The sequence below is a fragment of the Martes martes genome (genome assembly GCF_963455335.1).
Source record: "Martes martes genome assembly, chromosome: 1".
Lineage (NCBI taxonomy): Eukaryota > Metazoa > Chordata > Mammalia > Carnivora > Mustelidae > Martes > Martes martes.
Window position 1 is genome coordinate 12116958 of NC_137888.1, and position 13142 is coordinate 12130099.

Consider the following 13142-nt stretch of genomic DNA (forward strand, 5'->3'; position numbering starts at 1 on the left):
TGTTATTATGGCCATTTTATGGATGAAGAAACTGAGGCACCCGAGATCAAACTAGGACCAAATCCAAGTAGAAGCTGGGAGGCAAGAGGGCAGGAGGGGACCCCTGAATCTGGGACAGAGTCATGCCCACCATGGTTGGCCTCTGTGTTTCGGTGTCGGGAGGGTAGGGAGTAGGGTGAAATCTTCAGGGCAGTTGAGCTTTCCAGGAGGTCCCCACTAGGCAGTGTGGGCAAGAGCACTCACTCCACTCCCCCGCCTGCCACGGAGAACTCAGCCTCAGGCCTTGGTTCCCCAGGTCACCTGGAGCCAAAACTGGTCTCTGGGGCCCACAGAGAAGGCTGGGGCAGAGTGAGAGGGAGCTCCTGTGGGGATCCCCTTCCAAGACTTGCCAGATATGAGGCTGGCTCTTTTCCTGGCACCACCTGATTGTGGGAAGAGTTCCTGATGATCCTTTGGGCCTGGCTCCCGCTGACACTGCAGGTGACGCTGTGCCCGTGGTGTGGGCCGACGGGAGCCCCACGCACCCCATGCACCCCTGGGCGGTGGGGTCAGTTTCCCGAGATGGAGATTCTTGCATGAGTGATTTATTAAAGGCGTGCTCTCAGGAGAAATTCTTGTAAGAAATCACTCCATCCAGAATGAATGTGTCTCCCTCCACAACCATAATTCATATGCAGAAATCCTAACCCCCAGATATGGTGGAATTAGGAGGGGAGGCCTTTGGGTGGTGATTAGGCCATGAGGATAGAGCTCTCAAAAATGGGATTTGTGCCCTTATGAAAGGGGTTCCAGAGAGTTCCCCTGGACCTCCCCCCGCGTGACAAGGTGCTGGCCCTGAGCCAGGAAGGAGGCCCCACCGGACCATGCTAGGTCCCAGAGCCTGGACCTCCAGCCTCCGGCACTGTGAGAAAGAAATTTCTGTTGTTTCTATGCTGCCCACCTCTGGCATTTTGTTATAGCAGCCTGAGTGGACTAACACAAAAATGATGAGGGCTAGTTCTCTGCAGAAAAGGGTGACTATGGGCTGCCTGGTGCAGGGATCTGGGCAGGGCACAGCGTCGTGCACTGCACATTTGTGGGCTCAGCTGCTGGACAGATTTTGGGGCCTCCCTGTGCTTGTTTGGGGCCAGGGTGTGTGCTGCTTCTCCCCGAAGTGGCCCCAAATGCTTGGCACCTACAAAGTCCCAGCGGTCCTGCTAACAAGCTCCCTGAATCCGGAAGGGCCAACTTTTCCAGCAGCTTGTGTCCGGAGAGTCGGTGTTTGCAGCAAGTAACCGAGGTAGTGACATGGGCAAACCTCCCAGGAGGGCTGGCTTCTTGTCATGGGACTTCCGGGACCCCACAGCTTGGAAACAGAGGGATGTCTGTTGCCCAGAGATGCAGAAAGCCGAGGAGGGGCAGCCATGTGCGTCCCACACTCCCTGGAGGGACTTCCAATCTGGAGCTTTCTCCGCCACCATGCTCCATCAGCAACACTTCATCCAAATCTGGTCTGGTCCTCTTCCTCCTGGGCTCAGAGCCCATCCAAACACTTTCTCAGCAGGATCCTTCAGGCTCTGTCCATGAGAAGAACATGGCATTCTTCTGTGAGGCTCAGAAAATTCAAATAAACAGCTCACCACATTTGCACAGGCCAAAGACTGGCCCTCGCCTTTGTGGGCCTGCCCTCCAATGCCTCCTCAGGGGTCCTGGGAGGAGTGTGCATGCGTGTGGGGGCTGGGAGTTGGGGAAGACTCAGATAAGGGAAAACCCATTGTGACGTTCAACACAAGCTTTACGACTGAGGTCCATGTGGGCAAAACTCTTTCGCCAACTGCAAAGTGAAAACCATCAGTGGCCATCTCTCTACAGTCCCAAGAAGACCATCGTCAGAGGGACAGGATTTACATTCAGGGAGCCAGAGAAGATGTGCTGCTTGAAAGCTAGATATCGAGACAATAGGGACAGGCTGCTCCAAGAGCTGGGACAATACCAAAGTGCTCCTTGCTGGGCTCAGCGAAATGAAAGGATAACTGTTCTCTCTGATCAAAACAAAACCCTCGTGAAAAAGTTAGACAATGAGGCCGTGTGTTCATTTCATTCTCTGCCATGACCTAGAAGAGATTTCTCTCTAATGACAGATTTAAGACATGTCATTCCCAGCCCCATCAACGTCTCCCAGAACCCTACATCACAGAAGATTCAGTTATCTGGAAATCCTGAGGAGTTTAAGCCTCTGCCCAAACCATCCCAGCCTGTGCTTAGGATACCTCTCTGGACCAAAATCCTTATTCTCCCACCTTCTTGGGGGTCAGTGTCAGGGAGGTTCATTTTTTTAAAAAGATTTTATTTATTTATTTGACAGAGATCACAAGTAGGCAGAGAGGCAGGCAGAGAGAGAGAGGAGGAAGCAGGCTTCCTGCTGAGCAGAGAGCCCGATGTGGGGCTCGATCCCAGGACCCTGGGATCATCACCTGAGCCGAAGGCAGAGGCTTTAGCCCACTGAGCCACCCAGGCACCCCAGGGAGGTTCATTGTGAAATCAGCAGAAGTAGGGGGTAAGAGAGGGCATGCCACTCTGACTCACCTCCTCCTCCCTTTCTTCTGTTGGGATTTCTTGACAAGCCTGTGGTCGTCAATTTGTGTGCAGACTCACTGCTGTTAAATGGCACACGGATGTTTATAGCAGCATAGCCACAGCAGCCAAGAGTGGACACAGCCCGGATGCATGAATGAACAGAACGTGGTCTCTTCCTACAATGGAGTATTACTCCGCCATGAGAAGGCATGGAGTCCTGATACACGCTACAACATGCACAAGTCTTGAAGACATGATGCTAAGTGAAAGAAGCCAGCCACAAAAGGCTACATAATACGTGATTCCATTTATATGAACTTTCCAGAATAGGCAAATCCAGACAAAAGGCAGATTGGTATTTGCTTGGGGGCTGGAGGGAGGGAAGGATGAGGAGTGACACCTTAGGGTAGGGGCTTTTATTTTCAGGAGCTGAAACTGTTTTGGAACTAGAATTTGTGGTTGCACAGCATGGTGAATATGCCGTATGTCATTGGATGATACACTTTGAGATGGTTAGTTTTACTTTATGGGAATTTCAACTCTGCTATATGCTTCATGTTTGTATTCTCCCAATCCCATATGTCAAACCCTAATGCCTAATGGGATGGTGCTTAGAGGTGGGGCCTTCGGGAGAAATAAGAGAAGGCAAAGAGCTCATTCACAGCGGACATATGAGATGGATATAACGCCATCATTTTTATGCTCTGAGTCTGACTGGGACAAAAAAGAAAAAAATCTTATTCCACTCCACAGCCATAAGCCTCCTGTCCACCAGGGGGAGCTGTCCAAAGGACCCCCCTCACCAGTCTTCCCATTAGGAATCTCTTTCCTTACCTTTTTTTTTTTTTTTTTTTTCTTCTCCCCTGCAGTGGTTTGAAAGGAAAATAACTCCATTGGATCGAAGGATTGCTGGGTGATCTGGTTAATCACTTTTACCACTAGAAGCTCTGCAGCTTTAAATTCTAAATCAGGAGTTGGCAAACTTTTTCTGTAAAGGGCAAGAGAGTAAGTATTTTAGGCCTTGTGGACCATACATTATTTACAAAACCAGGCAAATGCCTGCTCCCCGTTTTTGTGAGCCAAGAAAGGTTTTTATATTTTAAAGTGGATAAAAAACAAAGAATAATATGCGACACATGAAAATGAAATTCAAGTTCAAAATTTCAGTGTCTATCGATAAAGCTTTATTGAAACATAGCTCCATTCATTCATGATGGATTAGCTATGGATGGCGACCTGTGAGCTGCAGTGGCAGAGTCGAGCAGTCACGGCATGAACCACAATGCCTAAAATATTATCTTGCCCCTAAAGAAAAACTTTGCTGACCCCTGTTCTAAACAAATAATGTGAGTGGTTAAAATCCACCACCAGACTCAGGCTTGCTGTCCTGTATGTCTGTACACTTTTTTTTATGGGTGTAGGGGACTTCCTGTTTACTCATCTGTAATATGGGGATGACAGCGCTATCTCATGAAGCTGTTGTGGGGATTAAATGACTTAATACACAAAAAAGCAGCTAGAGCAGCCTGTGGCATTTTAAGCACTCAGTAGATGTGCACTGTATGTTAATGTATAAAGATGAATTTAAATAAATACAGAAAACAAAGACTTCCCTCCTATTTTATTTTGAAATGTGCTGTAAACTGTTTGAAATGTCCCTTTAATGGCTTCTGGCTTCACCAGTATTGGATGACGTGACAAATACTCCTTCATAGAAGGTACAAGTGAAACAGAACTGGAGGGGCATTTTGGATCCTTCCCTCTTCAGAAAGTGTGGTCGCATGAAGACACGTCCCTTTCTCAGTAGAACTGGCCCATATTTCTTGGGAGTGAAGTGTCCAAACCACTGTTCATCCATATTTCCTGGATGATTTGCTCCCTGCGCTCAATCCTTTCTGCCAGCTCTGCAGCCTCTATGGAACTGTAGACAGGATACGAAGTCCTACAGAACCCAGACCGTTCTCCTGGAAAATCCGAGTCAGAGGAGTCCTCCTCCCTGTCCTCATCCTCGCTGTCTTCCTCAGCCTTGTCACTTTCGGGCACCAGATGCTCCCTCGCCAGCCGCAGCTCCCTGAAGTCCTTGGTGCAGGACACTTTGACGACCAAGGCGCACAGTGTGAGTGCCAGACCGATGCAGATGCTGGACACGAACAGCAGCGCAGCTCTCTCTGGGTGGGCTGTGGGGGAAAGGACAAGTCAGGACCCGGGAAGAGCTGTCAGTCTTCACCAATCCAAAGTCCCACAGAAGCAGATGTCTGCCCAAACTGGCAGCTAATGCAGAATGCCAGTCCCAGACAGGATCTTGGAGACCATCCTCACCTAACTGATCCTGTGCTCTCCTTGGTTAAGGAAAAAAAAAAAAGGTTTTGAGCATATATAGTCAATATAGGTATGCACATGAGAGGACACATAGCAGGGGGACTCAGAAGCTGGACCCCTGAGTGCAAACTCTGATCTGCTACTCATTAGCTGTGTGATATTGGGCAAGTTACATAACCCCTCTGTGCTCCAGTTTCCCCACCTGTAAAATGGGGCTGATAGCACCTTCCTGCTCTACAGTTAATTCCAGTGACACTCTTGGAACTTTCGCTGACACACAGTAAATGCTCAATAAAGTTGTTTACTATTGGGAGTAAATTATGAAAAATTAACATATATAAAAATATATATACACATATGAATGTAAGTACTAATAACTAGATATTAACAAAATTTCTTTAGATTAAAAATTAAATATGAATAAAAGTTCTGGTAGATTTTCCAACATCCAAATGATTGTAGGATAATAATAATATAAATACAAATGATGATAATTTGTACTACATATTCTTGTCTAAATCTTTAATTGGTTTAATCCTTACATTAACCCTACATAGAAAGGACTATCACTCTCCCCGTTTTTTAGTTATGTACCCTTGAGGGGTTAGCATTCCCTCTTTGGGAAATAATAATCCAGCAAACTCCCTCAAAATATAAAACAGGAGCTGGCAGACTTTCTCTGGAAAGGGCCAGGTACAGAGTACCTCAGGCTCTGTGGGCCATACAGTGTGTGTGGCAACTATTCTACTCTGCCTTTTAGCACAAAAGCCCGCAAGAGTCTCTCCAGGGTGGCCTCAGGCCTTTAAGGCCCCCTGACCCTCAGATCTCTGGTCTAGAGCCAGCACAAGCTCCAGCTCCCACTTACCGGGTCCAAATAAGACAGCAAGAGGCCAGGGCCAGGGTTCCACCACCTGGGGCCCTGCTGCTGTTGGGTGAAAGCACAAAGGAGACCGGACCCTGGTCTGACAGCACTTACAGATGTAATAATAACTTTCCGACAGAACCAAAGATTAGAGACCGTGGGAACACAACAGAATCCACACCTATGTGACAAGGCGGTGCTGATTTCCAGTCGTCCTCCCTGACAGGGGATCATGTAACTCTGACTTTGGAATGTGTTAGTATCCTTCTATTTCAGTGTGGGTTCGTCTGGTCGCCTAGGATTCCTTTCGTAGAGAACAATGATGCCTTCGCATCTCAGGAGAAGCTCTGCTTCCTGACACGTGACCCCAGCTACCCCAGTTACCCCAGATACCCTGTGCCCCAGACAGACCAGAGCAAGCTCTTCCAGAGGGCTGAAGACAAAACTAGAGGCAAACGATGTAAATATTAGGGCACCAAAGGCATGCCTGCCGGCAGATGTGTGGTATGCACAAGCAGATGTCGGGGAAACACTAGTAAGGTGAAGTGAGAGTCAGCTTCTGAGCAAGGTTGTCTAGATGAGGCTCCTTGGGCATGGTCTGCTGGGGTCCAATGGCTAAGCCAGCTAATAAACTGCTTTCTTAAAACCTCCCCCCCCCCACACACACCCTTTCTGTTTCTCTAATTTCAGAATTTTTCTATGGGCTTCTTCAAATCCATGATCTAGATTCTAGAATGATCAAGGTCTACATAGTTAGGAGAAGAGTAAAGTCCAAACATGCCTAAAACGATGTCTCAACCTCACTGTTGGGGACGGGTTCACAGATCGCTTAAATGGCCAAAAACAAACTGTTCATCAGGGACCCCTGGACATTCTCACGTCAGTTCCACCACCCCCTGTGCTCGAACACCCCAGGACAAGCCCCTTGGTTTTGGTTTCCAGCTGACTTGTCCCCTGTGTGTATGGGACTGTGTCAATGTGTCAAAGCCACTTGCAGCTTGATCTGGGGGAATGTCCTTTTGGAGTCACCCAATCTACTGAGTATAGAGCCGAATTTTCTAGAAGTTGCCCCACTCACTTGCAGCTCCAGCTGCTCCTACTGGTGACTTCTCCTTCAAACAGGCCTCCTCCCTGTGTCTTTTGGGGATGGATGTGCCTAAGCAACCTTCAATAAAACCAAATAAAGGCCACAACATCCTTACATTTCTTTAAAATTGAGGACCTAGAAATAGCAAATACGAGGTGGTAATAAGGAGCCAGACAGCTCGTGACACCACATGAAGATTCATCATCTGCTCATTCGTCAGTTACTAACTGAGCATGTGTCCTCCACCAGCCTCTCCTGGGCCCTGGGGCATGACAATAAGAGAACAAACACCTGCTCCTACAATGCTTAAGGTCCAGCAGAGAGACGGGTGCTAATGAATAAATCCCTCGTATGATTTCCAGGAGTAATGAGTGTGCAAAATGGTAGACAAGGATGGAAGGGAGTAATTCAGATAACATCCATCCTTCACCGTCCTGAAGGGCATCCTTCCTGCGCGGAGAAACCAGAGCAGAGGTCTTGTATCTGTTGAATCCGATCATGACCCAGCTGATATCCATGCTGTGGCCTCAGGCAAATGGCTCAGCTCCTCTGATCCTTCGCTTCCTTGTGTGCAGGATGGGGGACCAGAGTCCTCTCATTCAGGGTCTTTGCTATGGACTAAATTGTGTCCTGCCCCCCTCCCAACTCATGTGTTAGAGCCTTATCCCAAAATATTTGGTGATAGGACTTATAAGGAAGTAATTAAGGTTGAATGAGGTCATTAAGGGTGGGGCCCTAATCCAACAGGATCCGTGTCTTTATAAGAAGGGATGCCAGAGAACATTCTCTTTTTCTCTCTCCCTCTTACTCTCCTTTCCTCCCTCCCCTCCTTCCTCCTTCTCTCTTCCTCTCTCTCTCCCTTCCTCCCTCAATCTCTCTCTCTCTCTCTTTCTTTCTCCCTCTCATTTGAGAAGGCAGCTGTCTCCAAGCCAAGAAGAGAACTCTCACCAGAAACAGACTCTGCTAGTACCTTGACCTTGGACTTCCAGCCTCCAGAACTGTGAGAAAAAGAATTTTGGCTGTTGAAGCTACCAGATGCCAGCCTACAGTGTCTTGTCATGACGGCCAGAGCTGACCAACCCAGTTGTCAAAAGGAAGTGATGAGGCCCATCATGGCCACGGACCAGTGAGCACGGTCATCATTCCCTCCAGTTAATCATTATTTCCCTGAAGGATTTTCATGATGCCTTTCCTCCAGGGAGCTCTCCAGGGACTTTGAAAATACGGGGATATTGTCAACAATAAAAATGCTTACATCTCTTAACTCTAACAACTGCGGCACAAGAGCTCTCGGGCCTCCACTGCTGGGGGACCAGGATATGCGTGGGGGCTGGGTGGAGCCCTGTTAGAAAGAGCGGTGGGGTTGGGAGATGCAGAGCCTGGCAGAGAGCGAGCAAGTATGGGGGAACCAGAAGAACAGAACATTAGCAATACTTATGTTTAAGCTTTGAGACTACGTGCGAGTCCTATTTCTTGGTTCTTTCCTTTGTTCTCCACTTCAAGCACACTCTACTTTTATACGTAAGGGAGGGAAAGACCTCATCCACGTTATTAGGAAGAGCAAGACGTGGAAGTGAGAGGGTGGTTTGAAGAGAGAAGATTCTTAGAGGAAACTAACAAGCACACAGCAAACATTCAGGAGGATGATGGATGCAGGAAGACGATGGAACACAAGGGACCCGTATAGGATCCCAAGACTGTCCTCTGTATCTCCTGTCTTGTGTTGTTTCCTTCCGGCTTTATTTTTGTCTGAGGAAGGCTTAGTTGAAAGAGCCCCAGCCCCGGCAGGCCTTGAAGAGTCACACCGCAATGCTGTATATTAATACGAATTTTACCAAAGGCCTCAGAGATCTGGGCCTTCCTGAACAGTCAGGGGGGCACTGCTGATACTTGCAGAGTCGATATTTCAAAATACGGTCGACATAAGGTGAGCAGACAGGGGTGATGAAAGACGACAGGCACCATCCCCTCCCTGATGAGAGTTTCGGCTCTGCCAGGTAGGGAGGGCTGAGTCCGACTGATCCTCGAGGGGAAGATTATCAGGGAGAACTTGGCAACTGTGAGAAGTAACACGGGGTGACTCAGGAAGGGACTCTGCCTTCACAGGGCTTGACCTGTTTTCTTTACTAGGTGATCCTTTAACTCCATTTTCTTCCAGCCAGGGATGGGATTCCCTAATCCTCTGCCCTTCCCAGATTTTAGAGCTAGGGAATGTGCATTCCTCGGGTTCTTACTTTTCAAAACGGAAAATACTCATGGAGCCCAACTCCTGAACAGCGTGACTTTATCTGTTCACCTTCTCCCCACATGGTCCTCTTGTGGGTAGCCTGGATGGCCCTGCACCTGAGGCCAAGCCTCTGTGTGTCCAAATCATAGCAAGACTGCAGGTGCTGAGCCAAACTTAAAGTCATTTTTCTTCAGCTGAGTGTTGTAATTAAACATCGCATCTGTTAGTTGGACTTCAGTAAAGCCGTTAGCATTCTAGGAAGCTTCGATTCATTGACCTACCTCTAATGTAAGCAAATGCTGCCAGAGAGTTGCTAACAATAATGCCGTCTTTCCTCAGAACACTTGGTTTGCTTGGGTCAAAGTTTATACCTGTTTCATAAAAAATTCAAAACCGATTAATCATAGCTGTTCACAGTATGCCTTCTCCTCCCAACCCAGGATGGCCATAATAAATAAAAAGTCATAGAAATCAAATAAATGGGCCTCTAACTGAATTATAGAAGAGCAAGCCAGGAGGAGCATTTACTAAATAGTCTCTGAAAATATTAAGTGATAAGAGGGATTTAGAAATTCTAAAATGTGCTGGTTCCAACTTCAGGTGCCACTCATCCACCCCAGTCCAGAAGGGGACAATGGATTTTCCCATTCATCATGCCTCTGGGAGGCTTAATAATGGCTCATCTAATCACAGAGCTGCTGTCTGCACTGTTGACCATAGATAAGAAGGGAGGGAGGTTATGGAGGGAGATTGTGTGGGGTTACTTTTTTGGAAATGACAGCAAAATGCGGGGCAGGTCTGGTTTCAGATGCCTGGTTACACTGTTGTGATAGAGCTTAGGGAGCTTGTGATGCGCAGCCTCAGAGCTTTGGGGACCCTACGGGATGTCAGACAGGTCAGAGGAAGGGTGGCACAGAGCTCTCGGGTCTCCACTGCTGGGCGACCAGGATACAATGGGGTCTGGGGGAGCCCTGTTAGAAAGAGCAGTGGGGTTGGGAGATGCAGAGCCTGGCAGAGAGAGAGCAGGTATGGGGGAACCAGAAGAACAGAACATTAGCAATACTTATGTTTAAGCTTTGAGCCTAGGGGCAAGTTCTTTTTCTTGCTACTTTCTCGTTTTCCATGTCAGGCATACTATACTTTTATATTTAGGAGCAAAAGACCTCACAAATGTAATAATAAAAGTAATGCAAAACAAACTCTGAACACACAAGGTATAATATCTTAGATGTTCTATAGAAACTACAGTTTCCATCAGAAGCCCCAAGAATCTATTCCATTTTAGATTTGATAAGAAAACGAAAATGTTCATCCCCCTCCTACTCACAACAGCTCAGTGAAAACCCAAGGGCAGAGGTGGCATGTATTGGAAACCCTCAGGTCCAGCTTGGTTCCTGGTTGGGGTCATCTTTCCAACAAGCTCATCATAGAATCCAGGAACCCCAAATTTGTTTCTGAGCCAATCTCTTTTTTCAAGTGATATTTCACTTGAGAAATAAGAGGGGAATTGAAGGAAGATTTATTCCACTTGTAATTTGTAAAACAAAACAAGATGTTGGCCACCATTTGCAATCCACTGTGACAACATTGCCATTGTCAGAGCTGGTAACTCCAGCTCACCTCCTGACATATCCTTTCATCCCAACCAGTGTGCAACTGACTATGGTCACGTGGGGCTGTTTACCTTTACTTAAAGAGAAATGCTGGTAGTAAGCCATAAAAATTACCATATTCATCATCTTTCTGCTTCAAAGAAGGTTTTACGTTAGCAACGGCTGGATCAATCGCTGAGAGTATGTTCTTGGGAACTAAAAACCAGAAAATAAATATTTTTAAAACTTTGTACATTTAATATAATTTTTAGCTGCCATGTGGATAAATTACAAAAAAATCCATTTTCAAATCAATACATAAATTACTCACTCTACTTGTCAGAGACACTCACACACCTATACCAATGGTACCGAAGTGACCGTCAAACGCCCCAGAAAGGTAACATTTTGGAGAACAAGTAAACAAGCTATGGTATATCTACCCAACAGAATAGTTAGTCATAACAAAAAACAAAGTCCTAACACCTGCTACAACCTGGGTGGGCCTCAAAAACCTGATGACCAGTGAAAGGAGCCAGACACAAAAGACTACACATGGTATGATCTCATTAATAGGAAATATCCAGAACAGGTGAATGCACAGAGACAGAAAGTAAGTTCTACTACCTTACCTTACCAAGGATCAGGGGTGGAGATGGGGACTGACTGCATACGGGTGTCAGGGAACCTTGGGGATCATGGACGTGTTTTAAAATTGGAGCACGGTGATTGTTGTGCGGCTAGCTCTGTAAATTTACTAGAACTCCTTGAATTGTTTTTGCTTAAAATGGGTGAATCTTAGGGGCACCTGGGTGGCTCAGATGGTTAAGCATCTGCCTTCAGCTCAGGTCTTGATCCCAGTCCTGGGATCAAGTCCCATGTCAGGCTCCCTGCTGAGCGGGAAGACTGCTATTTAAAAAAAAAAAAGGGTGAATCTTAGAGCATGGAAATCACACCTCAATAACACTGTTAACTTTGGGGACACCTTGGTGGCACAGTTGGTGGAGTGCCTGACTCGGTACGGGCTCAGGTTATGATCTCAGGGTCACGAGATCGAGCCCCCATCGGGGTCGGAGCTTGCGATTCATTCCCCTTCTGGTCTTCCCCTCTCACTCATGCTCTCTTTCTCTCTTTCTAAAAAAAAAAATTAAAAACAACAACACTGTAACTCTGAGCATGAACTTCCCTTCGGTGTAGTGAGACAAAATGTCTGTCATTGACTCAGAATCCACCACAGAACTCCTCTCCTGGTCCCAACCCCGCTTTTCACCTACCGCTCTGAGTCCTTGTCTCCTTAATGAGCCTGAAGGGAATTCTAAGACTGCATGCAAGAATGAAAGAAGGATGCTCTAAGTATTTTAAGGGCAATAGGAAAATGAGAGGAGAGCAGTGTAACCGACTGTGTTGGAAGGTAGTTAGAGATTCTGCAGAACTGACCCTCGGAATAAACCATCCCATCTCAAGATGCCCCGGGGAAAGGGGACAGGACGGTAGCACGCAGAGGGCCAAGCAAGAATTCTGAAGGCCAAGGGCACCGCAGCCGGCCAGGAGAAGGGAGAGGAAACCAAATATTTTTGCTGCAGAATATTGCTTGTTTTTGTTTGTTCTTTGGCTCAGCTGGTATCTGGGAGAAGTGGCAACAGGAAACAGAAGTGAGCCAACATAAACTGTGCAAGTTCAACTGCACTGATTTTTTTTTTTTTTTAAAGAGCTGGTAAGACATCTTCCACTGCAAGAACACCTCATTTTCTTTCTCGAAGTGTTTAACTGAATTCTTTTAGAGATGTCCCAGGACCGGCAACCAGAGAGCATTCCTCAGTTGTGCTTTCTCCGTGCACAGGACACCCTGGCGCCTTCGTGCCCATTGGCAGTGAGAGTCACATCCAGGGCTGTAAGGTGACGATGACAGGAGGCAGTGGAAGCTGTCCAAGGACCCTGAGGAGGGCCCCTCGGCTAATGGCGGGCACACCGCTGATTCTGGGTGCAGAGGAGTGCCCCAGAGAGCTGAACCGTGTTGCAACAAAATGCTTTCTGATGAAACAGCCTCTTGGTCATGCTGCACCCTGAGAAGTTTGCCCCTGATTCCTTGGCAGGAGTAAGTCCTCCCTACCAGGAGTGGCATGTCTTGGGCGTCTGTCTCTTGGCTTGTTGTCAAGCCACAGCCTGAGCCAGGGGCCTCAGTGCAAATGCTAGAGGTTTTACGGTTTGGGAAAGAGGAAGAACTCAGGCAGGAAGGGCAGTCTAGACGAGCTTTGCCGAATAACCAGGCCCTTATGAGACATTAAACTGCCGTGTGTGATACAGGCTCACATCAGGAAACCTGTCCATTTCCTACACGAAAATGGCCCTGCTGGTGGGAGACTCTTTAGGAACTTGAAAATAACAGGTGTCAGTACACCTGTCGGATTCTTGCATGTCCTTGTTTCAAGAATGAAGACGGCGCTGGGGTGTGACTTACATGTGGCGGCCCCTTCAAACCCACCTCTCTCCATTTTAGAT

At 47.4% G+C, this 13142-nt stretch overlaps 1 protein-coding gene across 2 annotated transcripts in view; it reads right to left on the reverse strand.

The window, feature by feature from the left end:
* Window positions 1-4149: 4149 nt before the first annotated feature.
* Window positions 4150-13142, reverse strand: part of EVA1C (eva-1 homolog C) — a 69586-nt gene continuing 60593 nt past the window's right edge. For both annotated transcript variants that reach the window (XM_080824697.1, XM_080824698.1), the window contains 3 exons: window positions 10779-10859; window positions 9333-9422; window positions 4150-4733 (listed from right to left, as the gene is read on the reverse strand). In XM_080824697.1, the coding sequence (XP_080680823.1) occupies window positions 4357-4733; window positions 9333-9422; window positions 10779-10859 (548 nt within the window). In that variant the 3' untranslated portion in view covers window positions 4150-4356. The remainder of the gene's footprint in view (window positions 4734-9332; window positions 9423-10778; window positions 10860-13142) is intronic.